Source organism: Ooceraea biroi, chromosome 2, assembly GCF_003672135.1.
Source record: "Ooceraea biroi isolate clonal line C1 chromosome 2, Obir_v5.4, whole genome shotgun sequence".
NCBI lineage: Eukaryota > Metazoa > Arthropoda > Insecta > Hymenoptera > Formicidae > Ooceraea > Ooceraea biroi.
This window is the reverse complement of record NC_039507.1, coordinates 13391772-13413770: the sequence shown is the minus strand read 5'-3', so window position 1 is coordinate 13413770 and position 21999 is coordinate 13391772. Positions and strand designations below refer to the sequence as shown.

The 21999-nt window shown below is 44.3% G+C and overlaps 1 protein-coding gene across 1 annotated transcript in view; it reads right to left on the bottom strand.

Moving 5' to 3' along the window:
- The window catches only part of LOC105285281 (dynein heavy chain 2, axonemal), a 43746-nt gene that overhangs the window by 2576 nt on the left and 19171 nt on the right, over nt 1–21999 (bottom strand). Inside the window, exons 24-62 of the mRNA XM_026967986.1 lie at nt 21423–21645; nt 21228–21334; nt 20322–20493; nt 19139–19314; nt 18524–18686; nt 15364–15588; nt 14762–15050; nt 14348–14485; nt 13937–14107; nt 13325–13616; nt 12909–13000; nt 12599–12802; nt 12322–12527; nt 11821–12006; nt 11255–11474; nt 10979–11145; nt 10635–10855; nt 10447–10556; nt 10243–10358; nt 10068–10168; nt 9764–9942; nt 9103–9402; nt 8298–8585; nt 7179–7369; nt 6799–6974; nt 6460–6611; nt 5773–5937; nt 5527–5693; nt 5039–5210; nt 4373–4585; nt 3873–4088; nt 3543–3693; nt 3176–3325; nt 2967–3099; nt 2468–2812; nt 1797–2069; nt 1047–1391; nt 685–819; nt 151–427 (exon numbers count right to left, since the gene is read on the bottom strand). Of these exons, the coding sequence (XP_026823787.1) occupies nt 151–427; nt 685–819; nt 1047–1391; nt 1797–2069; nt 2468–2812; nt 2967–3099; nt 3176–3325; nt 3543–3693; nt 3873–4088; nt 4373–4585; nt 5039–5210; nt 5527–5693; nt 5773–5937; nt 6460–6611; nt 6799–6974; nt 7179–7369; nt 8298–8585; nt 9103–9402; nt 9764–9942; nt 10068–10168; nt 10243–10358; nt 10447–10556; nt 10635–10855; nt 10979–11145; nt 11255–11474; nt 11821–12006; nt 12322–12527; nt 12599–12802; nt 12909–13000; nt 13325–13616; nt 13937–14107; nt 14348–14485; nt 14762–15050; nt 15364–15588; nt 18524–18686; nt 19139–19314; nt 20322–20493; nt 21228–21334; nt 21423–21645 (7607 nt within the window). The remainder of the gene's footprint in view (nt 1–150; nt 428–684; nt 820–1046; nt 1392–1796; nt 2070–2467; nt 2813–2966; nt 3100–3175; nt 3326–3542; nt 3694–3872; nt 4089–4372; nt 4586–5038; nt 5211–5526; nt 5694–5772; nt 5938–6459; nt 6612–6798; nt 6975–7178; nt 7370–8297; nt 8586–9102; nt 9403–9763; nt 9943–10067; nt 10169–10242; nt 10359–10446; nt 10557–10634; nt 10856–10978; nt 11146–11254; nt 11475–11820; nt 12007–12321; nt 12528–12598; nt 12803–12908; nt 13001–13324; nt 13617–13936; nt 14108–14347; nt 14486–14761; nt 15051–15363; nt 15589–18523; nt 18687–19138; nt 19315–20321; nt 20494–21227; nt 21335–21422; nt 21646–21999) is intronic.

Here is a 21999-nt window from a genome sequence, read left to right as displayed (position 1 = left end):
GTCGACACGTCCGAGATTCGTCCGAGACGAGTTTAAGCGTTCATCAGGAGCGTTGGCTCGATTCCTGAGACACCATCTTGCTAAATAAATCGTGAGATAAGCAAAAACCCGTCCGCAACGTATGCAGCACGTAACTTCTCGCGAAAGTACCTCAAAGTCCGAATCGTTGAAGCTGTAGACAACGTTCCAACCGAGCTGTCGGAACTTCTTCCGCTCCAGAAGAATAGAGTGGAAGAAGACCAATGTGAATAGCAGCTTTTTATGTTTAGACTTTTCTTGGCACAAGTCGAACTGCGTCTCGGTGATTAGACCGTAAAGGCGCTTCATGTTGGCTTTTAATCCTTTTGGCGGCTTGGTAGTCATCTTTATCCCGGCTTGGAGGATCGATATGGGAAACTGCGGAGTCGGACTCGAGCTGAGCCACAATCTGCGAGAGAATCGAGCATGTTTTCTTTTTAAGGATGCGCTCTTTCGGACATATTTAATTGTATCTATCATTTGACAAACGTAAATTTACTTTTTATGACAGTTTTCTTTACTTTGTTTCTACTAGCAAGCTCAAAGTTATTTAAGATTAATGTTAGCCAATATTTTTGTCGTGATTATTTCAGTTGGCGCACTATATTATGCGAAAAGTAACGTCGTATGAATAAGATGAGATGATATTTCATGATGCTGGCATACCTAAATCTCGGATGTAAAGTTCGGTTGGAGCCAAGCGTTTCCACGATCTTATCTAACTTGGGCATCCAACTCAGCGAGAGATGGCAATTCGCGAGGAATATCCAAGATCCTTCTCTAGCACCGATCTCTATCATGCTGCGCGAAAAAACAAAATGATACGAAAATTAATAATTTCATACAATAATTTTGTAAGCATTATAAATATCAATTTGAATTACTATCGTAAACAATTGATTGTATTCAATACATGTATACTAGAAATACAAAATTTTCTATGTTGACTGAGCCCAAAATGGATCAAACGCGAAAACAGACGTTGCAATTAAACATTATATAACTTATTGTATAAATTTATAATTAACCTCGTGGCGATAGGCGCTTGCCCTTGGCCTAGCGACAGCATCATGAACCGAGCAGTCATGTCTTGGCTGTCAGCTAACTGCACGAGTACACTGGTAGGATCCGCTCCGGGGGAAAGGACGAATATCAATGGTGTCTGCGGTACGGAATCATCCAACGCCGCTTTTAGGTCAAGTACAGGAGGTTCCACGAAACTCTGGCTGAGATTGCGCACGATGTAGGTCGTGATGCAGAAAGATATTCTGTCAGGTCGACAGCTGCGGATGAATAACATTTTCTGGAACTCGGTGCATCCTTCCTCCCACTCGCCTACTAGTGGCGCAACTTCCGGCTCCGCGCTGATGTACCTGAACGTTAAGTGAAGTTGATAAGAAGACATTACGCGGGAACATTTGTCGAGATATTTTCAACCAACAATAACATAATTACATCCAAACAAACGAACTTAATAATATTTTATCTCATTAAAAGCATTTGCTAGTACAAGTGAGATATAAGATTAAGATAAAGAGAAATATAAATTATTTTTCGTATTCTCTTTGGCTGCCATCTGATTTTCCTTTACGACGAAATTTATGTCAATCTCCCGTTTAACTAACATACTGGTGCCGAATCTGGCAGCAAAGTTGTATGCGATTCGCAGATTAAGTACAAAGAAAAGCCAGAAAAATGTCGCGAGATTGAACGGACAAAAGGAGTGTCGAGATAACGCGACGAAATAACGATATGACGTTGTATAACGTTTTACGCACCAATTGAGCCAATCTCGTGGGAGCTGCTCGAAAGAAGAAGCGACTCCGTGAAATCCGGGCAGCTTGTCGAGTTCCGTGACGTTGTCCCAAGTTTCATCCGGCAGCCACGGCACGGGTTTGTCCGGCTGATTCTCTCGGTCCAGCACGATACCGCCACGGAGCAGAAACGCGTATTCGCCCGGGATGATCTTACCCTGCGCATCCAATATCTTGACGCACATGTGGAAAGAGAAGAGTAGCTTGTGCTGCTCGAACAGACCTCGGCACGTGTTCCTGTTCGCGAAAATAAAAACCGTCTGATCAATTTCCTATAGGATTACACGCTTCTCTCTCGTGTATCTTCCCAAAGTATCCGCGAGGTGGAGAGATTATAACACACAATGCCTTGTGTTGGTGAACTCGTGCTTGTGCACTCGTTCATTGTTCCTTTCTTCTCTCTCTTTTTTTTTAAACATTGATTTACGATACCGTGAGATAAAAGATAGTAAAAGGATTAAAAGAGGATTTTTCATCACTATTCTTTTCTCAGCTCAGCGCTAGTCAACGATGACGGTCGGCTCGATAAAATCAAGCAACGTGTTCATTAATCTTGTTCGCGATTCCTCGCCATCGGTGAAAATTAATGGCGTAAAAGCCCGCGATAAAGCTAGAATCTCTGAATTGAATTATACCTGTAAACCGCGTATGTATGGTACTCGTTCAATCTGTTGATCCTCTCGGAGAACGTGGTTGTTTTGGGACTCTTGTCGATGGAGAGCATAAACAGCGTGTTATATGCATCCAGGGAGAACTGATACATGGGATCGATAACGCTCATGTCGTTCAAGACGAAAAAGAGGATTGAGGCGCGTTTCGAGCACGGTCGATATCCTTCTCTCGCTAGGTCTATCTCTTTTTCCGTCTGTTCGCTAACAACCAGTGATTTCTGGATAGAGATAGATGTTGCCTTTGATGTTTGCAGGGTATTCAGCAGGTCTGGGTCGTCCAAAAGAGTTTCCCCCGCCGTGCCGAGTAGACTAATAGAAAAATATATTTTACTTTAATTTTAATCAATCACTCGTAAAAGAGTGCTGATCGTTAAAATAAATTTTCTCGACAATTGTTACGTATATCGTGCTTATGTTCGGAGTGAGGAACATTTGAATTTGAAAGTCACTTTTATGTTCTTACTAAAGTATTTTATCTTCTAATTCTTTGAGAGTCCGTTTATCGGATGCAATCGTGAGCACTAGATTGTCCTTCTCTTCCTCAAGTTGCGGCTTCTCCTTCCTGACCACGATCGCCAGGAGCTGGGCTTCCAGCCCTATACGGGGGACGCAGCTATATTCCCTGATCTCGTTTTATTTCCCTCCAAAGTATGCGGTAAGACAATTACTTACCTTCCTCCTTGATGGCGAAGTTGCATAACGTCGTTTTAGTTAATACCTCCGGAGCATAGTGGGGATTCGAAAGTTTCGTCGTCATAAACAGCCGAAATCGTGCATTATAAGTGATTAACTTGTCGTTACATTTGATGATTAATTGATCACCTGCAGCATACGTGTTACCGCGGATGCAGAATAATAAAAACGCAAGCGAAACACACAGAATATGAGTAATTACAGCGCTTCGTTATTTACTAATTATACATTCGAGGCAAATAAGATTATTAAAAATATTTTAACGTAATTAACAACGAAAAAAGTTTTTCCTGATTTAATGCAATTATACGCGCAGATGTAATTATATCGTATAGCCGAATTTTACCTGATTTAATAAAAGCCTTTTGGAGAATTGGGTTCAAGCCCGGATCGAGAGTCTCTCCGATATTTTCGAGCAGTACTGGGTTTCCGAACTGAATTGCTTGTTCCAGAACTCTCATAAAGTCCGCTTGACCAAAGTCGATTACTTTCAGTGACTGTGATTGTAATCGTTACGTTAAAATGACAAAGTAAATTCTCTGATTTTGCCGGCTGCATGAAATCGTTTTATCACAAAATTTAATTATTTAATTTCATATCAAATCACGCCGATATGTCAATGAGGGACATTAGTTCTTTTGATAGTTACCGATACCACACAATATCAGACATTTACATTTTTCGCTTCCATATTTTTGATCCACTTCGCCGCTTGATATTGTGGATCGATTACGAGGGGCCAACGTGTTGTCCACGTCACTATTATGCCGTTTTCCGTGCTAAATCCGTCGGGTGGTAATCCCTGAATGGTCCAATCCCTGATTGTCGAGGGATCAGCTAGGAATTCCTTCACATCTAGATCTGGCGATGTCGGTATTTCCCGAACTCGCACCTTAATAATTCGGTAAACTCGCATGTAAGCTAATCGTCATCTCTCTCTATATATACCTAATATATACTCAAAATAAATTGCTTTAAATAAAAGAAAACAAATGATAAGAAATAGTAATAAATTAAATTAATAAAATATTAATAACAAACAACAAATTAGTTCTTTACGAGTGGATGTGAAAATTAGAGTTACATGCAATAATTATTGCGAATTCTATATAACATTTGCAATGCAGATTAATAAGAAATTATCGCGAAGACTTTTCAACGAATACTCGAACTTACCTCCTTGGACCAAATACTTATCAATTCTTGTCTGTAATTGGACACAAACGGACCCAGATACGACACGAAGCCGGTGGATATCAAGCAATCACCTGGTAGCCACTCGAAAGACTCGGTTAATGATGCCACTGTATTCTCCCATCGAATTCGTTCCTCGGAAAGACTCTCCACCAGCATCGCTGCACGCTTCAATTTCAGCTTTAATAATTCAGCCTGAAAAAATATATATTTTAGCGATATGAATTTCTTTCATCACCAGAGAGCAAAAGAAAAATTCGAACTGAGCATATATTTCTACCATCAATTATTATCCAAATAGTTTACTTTAATATTTCCGGTGAAACATTTTTTCACAAATTGTTAAAGTTGTAGATTACAGTAAAACTAACTTTCCAATTAATTTGCGTAATATTGTTACACGCGGATTTCTGTGCGCGGATGACGAAGGATTCTCGTAAAGGTACATCTTTCTCATGGAAACCGAATAAACGCGGGCTCTCGCAGTTATTGACGGCACAAGCTTATGTACACAACTATATAAATGTTACTGAAGTACAAAGTAGGATTGTGCCGGCCGACTTTCCTTACCGGTCCGTCCTTTGTTGGCTTTGCGCGAGCTCATTCCCGGCGCGTTTCTAAAGCGCAAGAAGCACGGGGTGTACTTACCAGCCTAATCAAATCCTCCTTTTCTTTCATTCTCGCGTCGTACATCCGCTGTAACTTCTCGAGCTGCTCGCGCAAGTTCTGCAGCTGCTGCATCGTCTGCTCTAAAGCCATTTCCTTCTGCTTCAGTGACGCCAATGCGACCTGCAGTTTTTCCCGTTTCGGCGCCACGATCCTGCAACCCGTCACGAAGGATCATTTCTATGCGTAACGAGATGAGTAACGTACGGAGCAGAATTAATTAAGTGATGGCAGTTGTTACTTGAATGTATTATGTATTATAAAAAATTCCAAGCTTGCGAAAGCTTTACAGAAGTTGCGTGAGTCTTGAAACGATAGAGAAAAAATATTATGACTTTACTGTATTGTTATTGCAAATATAAATTATATAAATGGTTGCACTCAACGCGAAAACTGTGAAAGGAAGAAAGGAGGCTTTGTTAAGAGATTCACACGAGTTGCGAGATTTGCTTCATCTTGGTGCGACTCACCGATATAGCTTGCCGTACTGTTCCATGGCTATCGCCCACATGCAAAGTGACTTAGCGGCGACAGATACCATGCCGACCTTTATAGGATCGAATTCGGGATTGGATGTGTACTTGGCTATTGTTCGTAGAACTCGGTCCGATATATGATCTTTGTCGAAGTCCCGGAGCTGGAAATCAAATCAGAGCGAGTTAGTTTACGGAACAAGTAGAATGGACTTGTACACTACTCGCTACATTGTCGCTCACCGTATTAATGAAGTTTACGTCGCTAAGTTGGCGCTTCGCTTCCGCCCACGTGGGCTCCGAGTTCTTCAGGATCATCACAGCTTCCATCACCATCTCAACCTTCGGCGGCGGATGTGGGAAAGATTTTATTTCAGCCAAGTCCTTCTTGCTCAGAGTCTCCAGCGCCTGAAATTGCTAGCCGTTTTACTTTAAACCATAGTTTTACTTAGTAGAAGAACGTTTTATCTTCAACAAAGGTGACAAACGTATCAAAGATTTAATATAATGTTTATTATATTAAATACATTTGTCACCTTTGTAGGTGAAACGTTCTTCTCTTAAATGTGCTATCGAGCAAACTAATAGTCTGAGCGTGTATTTTATTCCCCCTTGTTTTGTCAATTGTGCAAATCCTTTAATGATTTTCTCGACAGCAAAAATTTAATTGCGAAGCAGAATCCTTTTATTTTCGATCCTATGATCCGAAGCTATTGTTATCTCAACATTGCGTATTCATTCTGTGAAAATTGTTCCTGCGCTACCGAGAGAGAACTGAATCATTTAGATAAAACGCCGCGTGAGCTAATCGTTAAATTTGTAAAAATATACGAAGTAAATCAAAGAAAAGAGAAAGAGAGGAAGAGCGATCGACAATTCCGACATTATTTAAAAGGGAATAATGTTCCCGAGAGATAATTCGATAACGACCTTCATGGCCTCGTTCAGGGCGGGTTCGACGGTCGCCAGATCAGCTCGCGCGAGTTCTTCGAGTTTCTTGCACTCCTTCTGCTCCTCGGCAATGCGATGCGATTTGGCGGTGACCAGCTTCTGCGTGTCATCGGCGTCGCGTTGTTGGTTTACTGCGGAATGCAAATGTTAAGAGCGTCGGGTGTAAGACGCGCGCTCGCAACACATGAATACCGTATGATTAATTAAGCGCGCGCGCGAGAAAAGTTCGAGCGCAGCGAGCGTTAAAAGCAATAAGCTTTTATAGATTAATCCGATAAATGCTGCCGATAATATATCACTGTCGTGCGCGCCGTGTACCTATCGTTACGAGGAATTCTTCGCACTCCAGCGTAGATTTATGAACTTGCTCCTGAGTGACTTCGAGCTCCGCCGCCATTTCTTTAACTTTCACCCGGGTATCGTCGATCTTCGAGAGACCGCCGCGGAGTTTGTTCGCCTGATCTGCTAAATCTTGTCTTTTCTCCGCCAACATCCTGCGCGACATGAATACAGCGATACGGCGCGCGCGATTTCACAAGATACACGTATGTATTATTGTACGTTTCGATTGACACGAATACATTAAATACACAAATTAATAAATAACATATCAAATATAAGTGCCAAGTTACATGTACTATAAATGAAATTATCTCGTCTCCTGGGGCGGCATCCTTGCTCGCCCGGTCAATTCTTACTTTTTATAACCGGCTACGAGCTCGATGAAATTCACAGGAGTCACGTAATTGTAACGCTTCATTTCAACGGCCATTCTGCGAGAGAACTGGGACACCGTGTCGTGGATCAAAGAGAATGATGCTGCAATTCCATCGCGCATTCGGTCCTGCAACGGCGGCAATGGGATAGCCGTCGCGGATTGCCGCGGTTCCTGCAGAAAAGCACATTCTCGTAACGTCCCGGCGTTCGTTACGGTTGCAGCGTAAATTTTTTAACCGGTTGTACCATGTCCAGCTCATACGTATCCATCCTACGCTGGACGTAATAAAATGGATTCGCATAAAGTGCGTTTATTGTGCGCCAAGATTAATGGTCGATCTCCCATGATACGCGCGCGCGTTGACGTCTAATATATTCCTTGGATTAAAGTCAATTGCATTCGACGTACGATTATTCCGGATCGTAATTGCTCGTTTAATCGAGATTTTTATGCGACATCGCGATGATGAGGAGGAATATATTATATGGAGACGGACACGTAATTGGCACAAGGAATTATGAATGCATTGCAATTAAAACGCTGAATGTGAATGATATATGAGTGAAATGAATAATAGATCGTCCGAGAACGTCGTCGTCCAAGAATAAGATTCTCTCGTGCACGCTCGGGAGGAAGCTCGTAACGACGGCGTTTTCATACTTTAAGCGGCAAAGAACCTCCCGAATTTATTCGCGACGATAAACCGGCTATTTACGCATTTCCGCATGTTCCGCGCGCACCCTCGTGCGCTTCCCGACGTGATTTTACTCTTCTTACCGAAACGAGACAATACGGAGCGCTTCCCGTTCGGAGACGGTTTTCGCGAAACAAATTATGAATGTCGCAAATGTACTTTCGCGGAACTTAAGCGACCAATCTCGTCTTCGGGGCCGGCGAAAGGAAATGCCGGCAGACGGCCATATCATCAGGGTAAGGCAAACCGTAGATGGGAAAATAATCGGATTCGCCGCAATGGTCGGCAAGGAGGTGAGGGGTTGGAGCGGACGGCGGTGGAAGATTGGTGGTAGGAAACGCGCGTTGATCGTAAGAATCGAATCGAATGGAATCGATCGCGCGGAAAGGGGCAGGGCGTACCCACCACTTTATTTTCGCCGGTGATAGTGAGCGTCAGATTGAGATTCATGAGGAACTTGTTGCCAACTTCGAGTAGAGCTTCCCTTGGCCATTCCAAGAACCAATCGATGGTCGTGCAATTGATCAGGGAAGGGTACTGCCGTAATCTGTTCCTGAAGGCATCGCCGATCGGACTCATGCACAGGATCAAATGCATATTGGCACGCGCCCTCTCGATCAGGAAGGAGTATACCGTCTCGGTCGTTGGTATCCTTCCAGCCCTTGTTACTTCTCTGGATAGTCGATTTTTAATCTGGAAAATCCGATATATCAGTATTCCGTGCGTGTCTCGCGAGTTCTCCTATCGATTTTCCTTTTGCCGAGCGGTATCGTCGAGCGAGCGCGATTTATCACGGTACCAATGTGCTTCACGTGTCTGCACTCCGCGTGTACGCGTCTTTCCTTGCATGTTTTAAATTTCGAGCGATTCCTGGTTGCATTATTGCAGCCTCATCTACACGACATCGTACAACGTATAATAAATAATTTAATTAAAGTGCTCCTGCGATAAAAATACGCGATACGTCTTCCTCATACTTTCGATCGAAGAACGACGCAAGAATGACGCCAGCAGAATTTAATAAAGGCAGAAGATAATTAAACGCGCGCGAAATACAAGTTTCAGGAGGAGTTGGTGGAACGGCACTTCCGCTGCGGACCGTCTTTTTAATTTCGCTGATTCTCTTTTCCATCGTAAAACGCCACGTACGGAGTAACGCCGGCGGATTATACCCGACGAAACTATGGCGGGAGCGTATTAGCCAACTTACGTCCTCCATTTCGTCGCTCTTGTAGAGATTAGCCACTTCGCCGGTGCTCAGCATATTGTTGACAATCTCTAGGAACTGCTCTTCCACCACTTGAGTATCGTTGAAGAGGAAACTGGTCGGTTTGTTCTCCACCCCGACTATCGAGTACAGGGTCTTGAGATCCTCGCGAAATTCCGCTACCCTATATTGCTTCGTAACGGTGATTTGATAGGTGGACAGTTCGCACATGTAACTGCCGATACGCGCGAGCGATTGTCTGCCGCTACCGCCAATTCCGACCAGAAGTACATTACCGCGAGGCTGTAGAAGGCATTATTACAGCAGGGACTTATGACGTCCAAGCGAATCTGTCCATTAGTCGCGATAGGCCAATATCGTGACCGTTCAAGGCTACGTATTGGCATTTCAGATCGTCTCTTGAATTTCAGTTTAATTAATTTTCCCAAAACACGGATTAAAACCGAATGATAAATATCAATAAATAGGATAATAAATAGAATGATGAGTAGGAGGACAATGAGGAATAAAACAAAACTTTTTCTATCAAAGATGCTACGCGGTAAGGGAGGCGAGTTACCGCAGCACGACAGATCTGTATTTTTAACAGCGTATTGCGGATAAAATGTTTACCGTTGTGCGGCACGCGACGTGAATCACTAACCTGCGATATTACGCGAACGATGCGACATACATGTTCGATCGCATCGCGGAACAGGATGAGATCGAGGCGCACCACGCCAGGAGAAACATTATACTCATCCATCTGTCCTTCCACGTGGCGCCTTACGGCGCCGATATCCGGCAGATCTTCGTATATGTTCCAGGCATTCATAAAACCACCTGCAGACATCAATTCGGTGTCAGCGCTTTGACATGCAAGATTTTTAATAACGTCAGTTGTTAAATATGTTAATAAATGGTATTTAAATTAATATTACTGGTTGGTGGATGTCTCATGCATTTACCGAAAAGGGGGCATCTCTTTTCCGGACAGATGTTATGGAAGGTCAATTCAAAGTGCCTGCCGAGCTGATCGTTCAGCTGAGTCACGAACCACTCTCTGTCCCTGAAAGAAATTGCTCAGCATTTTTTTCCTCCCGTGGCCGGGCCAAATTAAGTTAATGCCTCTTGAGCGCTTACTTCTCGTCAATAAGCCGATCGCAGAAAACTCGGAAACTCTCATGAACCCACAATCGTAGGAAGGTCTGCCTCGAATATTGATAGTCCTTATGGCTGCGCAGCAGCCCTTGGAAGACCTGCCGGAATCGATACTAATTTCTGTATCTCCGCTTTCGTGCGCGATTCCCGCTATTGGGTTTTTACGCCTTTCAACTTGACTTTTACCTTTGAAATGTCCCTCAGGTTGAATAGGTAGTGCATCTTCGTTGGGGTGGGAAGCATCTTTTGAATCACATTGTCGTACAGATCGATCGAGGCAAGTGTTATCTCGTGAGCTGAAATAATATATTGAAAAATGTTTCATTAATATGTTTATTATAATTGTTGGATTCGATTTTTGCATTGGCACTCACCTATCCCTTTCACCTCGGCATGAAATTCGGCGAGCTGTTGGTTCAGCATCGTGCCGTAGATCCGTATAATTTGTTTCTCCGTTGGAAAAGCCATGTTGATGACGTTGAACCTCGTGAGCAATCGATCCGTGATGACATTGCGGCCTCCGCCAGGCGGTCCCATCGCTGCGATCAATTGTATCCTTTGAATATATCTCCTGGTTTGCTTCTGGCGATCGTACCTGCCAATTCCAATAACATTTTATTCATTCGTCGCAACAACTTTTAATTGTTCTCCAATATGTGCTACATTTTACGCTTTTCTTCCTATTTCACGCGTTTTCCATGCTATGATGCGACGTTACCAAAATCCGTAATCGATCCACTGACGAATCAGCTCCAGCGGCGGTTGCGAGCCATAAGTCTCCTTCATGGGCATATTAAAATCGTCCAGGAAGGCGATCATAGTCTTGCCAGCCGTGGGAATGTAAACGCCCTTCGTTCGTTTCTCCAGTCTGCTTTCTATCGCGTCCTGAATCAGCAGAACCGATCTCTCGAGTATTCACGTCCGACATTTAAAAACATTTTATTCAATATTTGAGATTATCAGTCGCGATGGACGTTACCTACGGGAGTCTTACCTGCACGTTATTCGATGTAGTTTGCGCCGACATGTTTACAAGCAGAATTACGTACTTCGTGTCGTTCAGAAGCTCGAGTATCGAATGGATGGTGGACGTTTTTCCAGTGCCCACTGGGCCCACTACGAGCACCGGAAAGCCATTCGACAGGAGGGAACTTACGACGTAATCGTACCGTATCGTGTCTACGGTAGGTACTATTATCTTGTGGAATGGTAGACTGTAAATTCAAGCGGTATGTACTGGCGGCGAGTTCAGTTACGAGACGGTATAAGTTATTAACACTTATCGATCTACCCGAGAATGCATGGGCGTGATTGAATGTGATGATACGGCGAGTGTGCGATTTGAATAATTCGATTTGAATATGTATATAGGCTCGACGCATGAATATGGGTCAGATTCAGGATATCCTGATCTTGATTTCAATTCGATCTTGATTAGACATACTCGCGTGATCATCGATGCTTAAAAAATTATCATGTAGCTACTGAGAAAACAGAAATTGCAACGATTTAAAAAAAGATCCAATTATTTAAAGATGGATTAAATGAAATTGCGCTTACCCGGGCTGAGGTTTCCACGCGTGTAACAACTTCTCCTCCCAGGAAATAAACGTACGCAAACGCGAGTCTACATAGTACTCGTACACCGTGTCCCGTAACGGAAAGGAACTCTCGATCTCCCTTATGAAATTATCCATTTTCTGACGACCCTCCTCGTTGACTGCGGCGCACAGCGACCATATCATGCTGCGACGTAGCATTGACTATTAGTTACTTAACATCCTCGGACGTTCTCTCTCTCCCTTTGTTAGCGCGTCATTAGCCTGGTACTTATAGTTTAACACGACTTGCGAACCGCTACAGGACTACGATATTAGTATCACTTGGAACTGCCCGGAGGCAATGGCTAGTATTCAAACCCGAGTTAGTCGGGTACGAGTTAGCGTCGTTACCGAATTTCATCATCATGATTTATCTCGCGCGACACTGGTGCGCCTTACGTGATAACGTTCGCTAGAATCGAGTGCGATATACGAAATATATTCCGAAGAATCTCCGTACCAGAAGAAAAACCACATTTTGCAGATGATGGAAAAAGTGTCACGGTCCTCGCCCAATTCCACGCCGTTTTGCGGGGTCGCGAATACCTCGAGGAGCTTGCAGAGCGACTGAACGGCGTTCAGCTCGAGGATCGGCACGAGCTCCTCGCAGTTTCGTCTCTTGAATTCCAGCGTGGCGTTTACGTGGCTCTCGAACAGCTGATTCATCTGTTTGGGGGAACAGAGAACGTAGTGTCACTGATCCACGATGGATCACGGTGATGCAGAGGTGTCTTTACCTCTTTGGCGAATTCTGGCTTCGCGTCGTACTTTCGCAACCATGAGTCGACGTACGGACGCCAACCGAGATTCTTATAATCGAGATAAACCATTCCCGCTCTGGAGACGGTCGCGGGCGAGGCGACTGCCAGATCTTGTACCTCGAACAGCAGCGACACTTGATCGGGCATAACTACGCGATCGTTATTTATCAGGGTGAGTACCTGGAGACGGTTTTTTTTTCAGTTTGAGGGACGCAGTCGTTATCAGCCTTACGCAATTTCCGCGCCAAGGAAAGGCGAGGAGGAGTAAAGGATAGACAAAGTATACCTTGTTGTCGTCCATGACACTGTTCATGTTCTCAATCCAATCAGCGTCCACAGGTCCGTCAAAGAGGATCCACTTTTCGTCGACGGTATCCTCTATCAAAAGAACGGTGGGCTTTACAGTAGCATGCTACCCAGACGTAAATCACGTTAGCGAAACAAGTCCCGTGCTAATGATCTCTTGTTATATACGCCCCTTCTTCGCGATCTTGTTTAATATTATTATCGCACGTCCCGCACGCAAATATTAATATTACGAAAACAATGTTCCGTAACAGAGGATTCTTTCTCAGATCTGAAAACTTGTGGATACCCCATACGGAGAGCAATCGTCGCTCTCGTTTCACGAGCGTACATTCGTAGCGCGTGACATACTTATTACAGTACACATATTACGTGGCAATCAATCAAGCGCTTTACCGGAACAAGTTTTCCGCATGATGGACGATATCACCCCGTCGAGCCATTCGCCGGTGGAAAGATTGTACTCGCCGTAGAGTTCACCGAGACTCAGTGCCTTAGGATTAATGGGATGTACGTGAACGATGTTAAAGCCCGGCTTGCCATCGCTCTTCATTGTCGTCATCGTGTTCTGCAGAATCTTCCACGTTGTGGTTTTCGCGGTGTTCGACGTGCCGACGAGCATCGTTGAGTGGCGCGAGCCCTTGGTCTCGTGCAGCTCGATGACTTTCGTCACTAGCATCGAGATTGGCTGCAGTCGGGACGATTTCGTGGATGTGATTAATTAATCTCGAGATAGCGGCGGCCGAGTTATCCGGCGTGTCCGAACAATTTCTATAACTATTTCCGTTAACGCCGGAGATTAAATTCTAAGGAGAAGGATGATCTAACGCGGATCGCTCTGGCTCAGGTTTAATATACACGAATTAATATTTATAAGCGTCGGGATCGGCACGAATAATTCCTCGATAAATGCCCGGCGGGCACGGCGGTCGTAAAAATACAGACGCTGCTACCTCCCGGCAAGCAAGAATCATGGGAGTTACGTTATATCCTTCTTGAGTAGATTACCTGCAGCTTCAGCTTGATTGCCTCCTTCGTTATATAACTGATAATTTCCTCGTAATCCACGGTCGGTACGTCTATGTTGGGGAAAAGATCCGTGGTGATATCGAGGAATAGCGGTAGGTCGTCCGAGGTAAGTTTGGCGACGTTCATATCTTTCATGGCGAGAATAATTATCTGGAGGAAATTCAAGTGATCTAGCTGATGCGAGCTCGCGTTAAACGCTGCAGTATGAATTACGCTTGCTACATCGCTGCTCCGTAAATATCTCAAGTAAATGTACGAGTATGCAATGTTACAAGCAACACTCTCTCAAGTATTATTATAACAGAAACAGGTTGCAGTGGCGCTGAATTTTAGAAACAGCTAAATGCAAAATTCTCGTTCTCTCATTTTTTAAATTATCTTGTTACTCACCTTCTCGTCGGGTAAATTCGGATGCAGCCTTTTCTTCTTCCCGGCGTAGCGGGTCAGTGTTACTATACCACGCAAACCGAAGTCATAATGATATTGCTTACTAAGCTGCTGCTGGGCGAGAGAGTACAAAGTGAAGATCTGTGGAAAAGAAAAGTGCTATGCATGCAAAATTTTTCGGAAAATACGGAAACGGAGGAATTCTTCAAATAATAAGTAAAGTGAATAGAAATATGATTATTATTAAATATAGAAATAGAAATATATAGAGAGAAAATGTATATGAATCTATATAAATTATAATTAAAATTCTCTAAATTGATGCTATAAAATATTTATATTCCGTTAATGGTTTCTAAAGTTTGCACATTACGCGAATATATTTGATATCAAGAATCTGAATTAATCGCAAGAAACCTTCTTGGCCAGTACGCGCGTATTTTGAAATCCCTCGCCAAACAAGTTAATCTCAGCGATCATGCTGCTGTCCGGCACCATCATCGAGATTGGCCGGAACATGGACTTTAAATTGTCTGGAAGTTCGGTACGTCCGGCGTAACCGGGATTCATTGTGATGAAGATGCCGCAGGTGTGTACCAGGGCTATCTCGCCGCCGTCGAAAATGAATCTCGTAAGTCTCTGAGAGAGAGCGGTCAGTATCGATAGTATCTGTTGCGCCACTACTGATAACACCTCGACGTTAATTCTGCGATTACGAAACGAGATCCTTTCAGTGTCGTTTTACCGCATTTATCCTGTTCCAACTATGTTTTCTTAACGCGTCGTAATCAAAATATAAAACATTACTCGAAAATTCATTCACCTTCGCGTGTTAAAAAATTAAAATAATGAATATTTTTATGTATCAATATACATCAAATATATATACTAATTATTTCTGTTTTCAATACACGCTATTTTAATTCCTAAATTTTAATCACGCCTTCGAGAATTTAATCCAGATCAGCCTCGCGTTGTTTGACGTACAGATAGCATTTAGACTTTAAGAGTATTCAAACCGATTGAATTCGTCGAAGCATCCCCAGGCGCCGCTTTGCGCCAGTCCAGAAAATAGTCTTCCTACACTTTTGTAGTCCAACCCTTCCGAGCAATTCTGTACGATCACGTTGAAACCGAGCGCTTTCCCTAGGTCCTTCACCGTTTCGGTTTTTCCGGTACCCGCCGGTCCTTTCGGGCTGCCACCGCAGTATAAATGAAGAGCAGTTGTCAACGTGATATAACATCTGCGCGAGATAAATGCGATGAGTCATTTCATAATTTAATGCACAATAAATGTGTAATTTAATGCACAATATATGTGTAATTTACGTGAAAACGGGAAATTAAAAGCGCTCGTCAAGTAGTTCTATAGTCATAATTACAAACGTATACGATCATTATATTATTTTATGCGTTAATGCATATTTTAAATAACTATGTGCATTAAATGCACATTACAAAAGGCTCGAACAACGCCGAGCGTATTAGCGTTTTCTTATCGCGCTTTATTAACAGAATGTAAAGATTACATCTGTTTCGCTGCTGATAGTGGATTCGTGAGGGAGACCCTTCTGCAATTTACGATTCACAGCGTATCTTTTAAATATTATTGACGAAATATCTCGCCCATCAGGCCTGTATTCCACGAGCACAGTTGCAATCTGCCATTTAATTCGAGGAATACATCGGACCGCGTGTATGTTCCGTCGCAGTTTGCGATTTAATGCGTCCACCTCCCAAACGGGGGTGGCTAGTAATTTATCCATCTACAAGGAGTACGCGGAGGGGTGCGAGGAAGTTACGAAATATCGAGATTCCTGCAGGGAGACTTGGGGAGCGCCGCGGAAAGCGCGTTGTCTTCTTTCTACAAGACAAATCCTCCGTACTCCGTGGGGGTGAACGAACGAGGGGGTGCGATCGCGTGGTCTATAAATTAGAGACGGCGGTGGGTAGCCTTTTATCGCGATTAAATCGATACACGATGCGTTAAGTGACGTCGCTTACTTTCTGCAATTCCTCGGACGTGCGCAGACGTACCCTCTGTCTGCTCGACGTCATGTTCCCGATTATTATTGGGATTCGTACACCCCGAGTTGTCATTGTCGCACCGTCATCATTACACCCTCATGCATCGTACTCGCGATATTATTACTGTGTTTTCACCGAAAATGCATCCGCGCAAAACGCTCTAACTATACACCCTCAGAAAGGATTTCTGATAACAAGACGAAAAATATTCTTGACTAATTTAATCGTATTACAAGTATAAAAAATATGAAAATAAAACAATTTTTAATTTAAATCAGTAATTTCTATTCTTCTCTCTTGAATTAAATAAGATTGTCTTACTGTCTTGAGACAAGAGTAACATATACAAATTTATGCTTATATATTCTTGTATGTAGAATAATTTGATATTAGCGCCACTTTACAGTAGGCTTTGTCGATGTCGACGCATCATTTTCTCACAGTCGCTCGTCGACTCGGCGCTTCTGCGTCCTTTATTCGGATAAAACGGCCAATATTTATGTGTTGCAATCGAAAATCGGGAAAGTGTTTCTGTTATTTACAATGAATAAGTGCAATACTCTACAAGAAATATTAAAAGATATGGAAATGTAAGTAAGTATATACAATATACTTACTTAAGAAATAAGATTCGAGATAAGACATTCCCATATCTTTTGCACTTATTCATTGTAAATAACAGAAACACAGAAACACTTTCCCGATTTTCGATTGCAACACATAAATATTGGCCGTTTTGTGCAGATTCTACAAATTCTCTTAGAAGAATAGAATAAGATGTTTTTTAGATCTCACAATATTCTTAAATGAAGAATATTTTGAACTTGCTAGAAATTTGTATCTAAATCCTTCTGAGAAAATTAATGAGATAGCACCAAGATTATTTTAATCTAGATTTTCGAATTTTCTATTCGAGATTAAAATATGCTTCTTTTCAATAATAAATATGATTGTCGCTATAGCGATCTTATTTTATGATAGATTAAAGAGTAATAGCATTAAGTCCAGAAATCTTTTCTGTGGGTGTACGCGCGCGACATTTTGGGTGTTTTATGGCGAGAATTTCGAGTTAGGATCAATTCTGTCGCGCGTGAATTGGCTTTTTGCTTTCTTACAGAATGCCGGTCTGTCAATTGAATATACTGCAGTTGATTCAACTTTAAGCAAACCTGTTTACATATATCTCGCGTCCCACCGCGTCTCGCATCGCAATTGAACTCTTACACTTCCGTCCTGAACTTTTGCAGCACGCCTTCCTCCCCAGTCCTCGCGTGTCTCCGTCTGTTCACTTATTTATCGCAGAATAGCTGAGCACCGACCTCTTACATTTTACATAATCAATTTACCCTCGCCCTTGTAATTCTGATTCGGCCGCGTCAAACTGAAGTGCACGGAAGTTCACTGCGAGTGAGCAAGGTAGTGGAAGGCTTGGAACTTGTTTTTGAACTAAGCGATCATCGTGGCGTTCTCATTACGACATGTGACATTGTTCCCGCGCGCTAAGACATAACTAGTTGTATGAAGTATGACACGCGACGAGTACCACGAGTTTGCGAGCTCGCCTTAATCATGTAACGTGAGCTATTTGGTGCGATCAGTATCGCGGCAAGTTCTCTCATTAAGTACAACGGCGTACTTAAAACTTTGCCTAGGCGGACATGTGCATGCGGCGTCAAGCAATCGCGGTAATCGCAGCCGGCCGCTGACCTAACCGGGTTTGTATTACATCACCGATGTGTCGAACAGTAAGCATTACCCGCGCCGACAGACGTTACCCCCGCACGTGACAGACGGAATTATGGCCGGCCGCGATCTGGTGCCAACTACGTGAGTAACTGTGGCGATAACCGCTGAGAAACTTCTGTTTCAACGTTCGCTAAACGCAGAAACGGCGAGTTCGTCGCTGCCCGACTAAATACATCGCGACATGACGTCGCAAAGTAATTCTGCAAATGGTCCTGCGATCGAGCGCGCGCGTACACCCATTATTCGCGTTCATCCCTCTAGATCCCTCTAGCTTCAGTGTCTTTTTCCGAGCACTTTTGTGTATGGAGTCACAATAAATGCATCTTGATAAAATTGTTGTACTATCCTTTCTGATAACGATCTAGCAGAGCGTGCGATTCATTTCACACGTTCGGAAAAACGTACCGATCCGTCAGCGGGGTGATCACGAGTCTTCCGGTGTTGCCTAGGTACTCGTAACCGTACACGAAACGGGTGTTCGTCTGGTGGACGGTACAATCGTCGATGTCCTTGTCCCAATAAAATCTCAACTGCGACAGCCACTCGAAAGCGTTCTCGTCTCTGCAATCTGAAAAACTTCGGCGGATACGTTCGTTTCCGATTTCGCAGAGAAGCGTAACGTTACAACGCGAGATTCCTTGAACGATTCTTGCAAATTTGATGATATGTCTCTGGGATTGGATTTTTAGTGTTGCGCATTTTTTTCAGACATTCTGTTTGAGGTACTGCTGATTTTTGCAAATTTACGAGAGAACGCATCGACTTTTTCTCACTATAACGCGTCATAACGATATAACGCCGGTACGTGATGCGGTTGCGTTGTGCGGTCCTATAAAATATATGCAGGTTGTCGGTTACATCGGCGTGCGCGCGTGGAGTATATTTTTGCAAAACAAATGTGTACAGAACGAACGGCCACCGTGAATATTTATGGTAGAAGGATGATTGCAGAAGAAGTAAAGTAACACGCGCGCATCGAACCGAGTCATTCACGCACGACTCGAATTTGCTCGAACTTACTCATTCTGTACAGTTTCTCGATCACATCCCTCGCGTGTATCTCGATCACGATGATGGCCTTGAGCTTCAGCCGACCCAGCTTATTCAAGTCTCTCTGTATAGCCTTCGAGTATTTGTCTAGTGCCTGATCCTGCTTCCTCCTCAGCTTTCGCAACGGCCTCTTCGAGTCCGCCATCCTCGAGTACGGAAATAGATCAAACAAGATTAATCGGATCGTGAAATACGTAGCTAGCGTATCATTCCGCAGCTACATTGTTTGGCACATAATTTTATTTGCTCGCCTGTAAGGTTGAAAGATCTCGTAAAAAAACTCTATCTCTTTAATGTCTTATCTCTACCTTATATCTTCGAACAGAAAGTTATTAAAGTAACGCGAGAACGTCTTCCCTCGTTCCTTGCGAAACTATCGGCGCGAGACTCCTCGGGTCCTCACGAGGTTTGCGCTAAATCAAGCAAAACGTGAGGGAGCAACTGCGGCGTACGACGTGTTCTCCAGCAGAGCTACTTTTTCGCCGTCCAACGCATCCGACCTCGTCCCCGTTTTTCCGACCACGCGCGCGCGTTGCCTTTGGCATTCCTTTTTCCGGGACACCCGTGCAACGGAAAGGCAACGTTGGGCCTCGCGTAACAGGAGCGTTACCGGAGAGAGAGGAGTCCTCCCGAGGACGCGAGGTATTTTATTCGGTAGGTAGGGATGTACGCACGGCCGTAGGTGTGGGTTAAATTATTCGCGGTACGGCTAGTATATGCAAATGAGGGAAGAAGGGTGCTGCCCGAGGTGCCGTCGCCGGATCGCAGGACGAGACGTAGAATATGCAAAATTTCTCTTATTAGAGTTGCCGTGTCGCCCTGTCTCCCTCGGACCCGGTCCTTCTGTCATCCCCTCGGCGTCAGGACCGACCCTTTCTCGCTCCCGTGCACTACCGTCTCGCTGTCTCGCTCACGCCCTCCTCTCCCCGTGCCGGTGTCCATCAGCAGTGCCGCCCCATCACGTTTATCCCGTTTCCACCCTTTTCGAGCCGCGGTTTGAGCCGTGCCTTCGGCCGACCGACGCTTCAAGCTCGAGTCAGCTCCAAACGGCCTGCTCCCGTTCTGCCCCACGTTCCATAACTAACGAAGCTAAATTTCTCATAGGCTACCCAGTGCTAATGATAGTGCTGGTAGTGGTGCTGGTGGTACTCACTTGCAGTGCGTCAGGGTCCGCGTGCAGTCGCTCGTCCATTGGATTTGAGTGGACGTAATGCTCGGCTGACCCGGCCACTCTTTCACCCACCTGTCGCGTACCGCGAGCATTTTTCGCAGCGCTGTCCGGCACTGCTTCAACACTTCGCGCAGGGTCACTCTCATCGCGGCCTCTGCAATCGCGAATCAACCCCCCTCGTGAGTTTTATTCACGCTCACTTCCCGCCGCGTGCAACCCCCCGTTTCCAACCCCCGTTCCCAGGCTCCCGCCGAGTCCGCGTGTTGTTTCGCTCGCGCGCATTTTTATCTCTCGCAAACAGAAATCGAAGTTGCACGCCGCTGTGTGCCGGGTAATTTACGGCGGGCAGGACTCGCCGTCAGGATTGAGCATAAATTATGGCCAATTTTCCGCGCTGGCTTTTATTTACGCAGTACGTACGTACGTACATCGCATCGTTGTAAATGCCGGAGCACACCGCAGTATACTGTAAATATTTGACGAGTCCGCATTCACACGTCGCTGATCTTTCTCCTGGTTCCCGGCGACGTGGATGCAAAGGAAGTTTGTCGCCTCCATATTTCAGATGGCGGCACGCCATTCCCGATTTTACAAAAAGCAATTTATGCTCTTGTAAATTCCCACGTACGTATATCCCTTCAACGTGCGCGTACTCGCGCAGTGTTTTCGAGAAACGCGATTTACGGGGATAACATCGAAACTCTGAATCGATATCGCGTCTGTCATGGAAAAATATCAAATGCTGAAATTATATCAAGAGACATCGACAAAAAGAGTTTCGAGTTTGCTTTTCGCAGGCTCTCGCGCTTCGTGTAGAAACATATCTGCGCAACATAATTTCGCTCGTCGCTCTTTTTCGTAAGCAGTATCTGGAGGAAGCGGACTCACCGATATCGCACAGCCAGTGTTCGACTTGACCCTCCAAGAGAACCGGCAAGACAAACTCGACGTATTCTCCTTCGTTGGAGTACATGCCGTCAGCCACATTCTTCCCAGTCAGCGACTTGAAAGCAGAAAGATGCGAAATTAAGGATCCTGAAACAAAATGCGCGTTATATGCAGACCGAGCGAGCAACGGGAAATACCTTGGCGAGCTTCAAGGACTTGATGTTCACAAAGAGCTTCCTGATGTGCGGCTGCATGAGATCCGGCCGTTTCGAGTGCGCGAGGATCTCCAATAAATCGTCGTTCGAGACGAAGTATAATCTTGGAAATACGCGTCTCTTGGTCTCCAGGTATTGCTCGAGCGCCTGCTGCAACGCCTCCAACTTGTCATTGAGTTTGTTCAGGACTTCCAGCAAGCCAGCTAACAGGATCGCCAGGATGGGTACCGGAGAAAAAATGCAAATGCTTTCAATGGAATAGATTTACATTATTTTACAGTACGCGTACGCGTCGGCTCGTCGCTCGATCTTTTATTCCTTTTTGCGTTCTCTCTCTCTCTCTCTCTCTCTCTCTCTTTCTCTTTCTCTCTCCCGCATACACGCACGTTCTCTCGCTCTCTTTCTCTGTTCTTTTTTATCGCTGGAAACGGGGACGACAGGCGGTTTGTACGTATACATTTACATTAATACCCAGGCTCGGTTCTAGCTTAAATAATTTTAATCCTAGTTTAACGCTCCGAGTGATCGCGCACGATAAATGTGAAATTTAATAATCC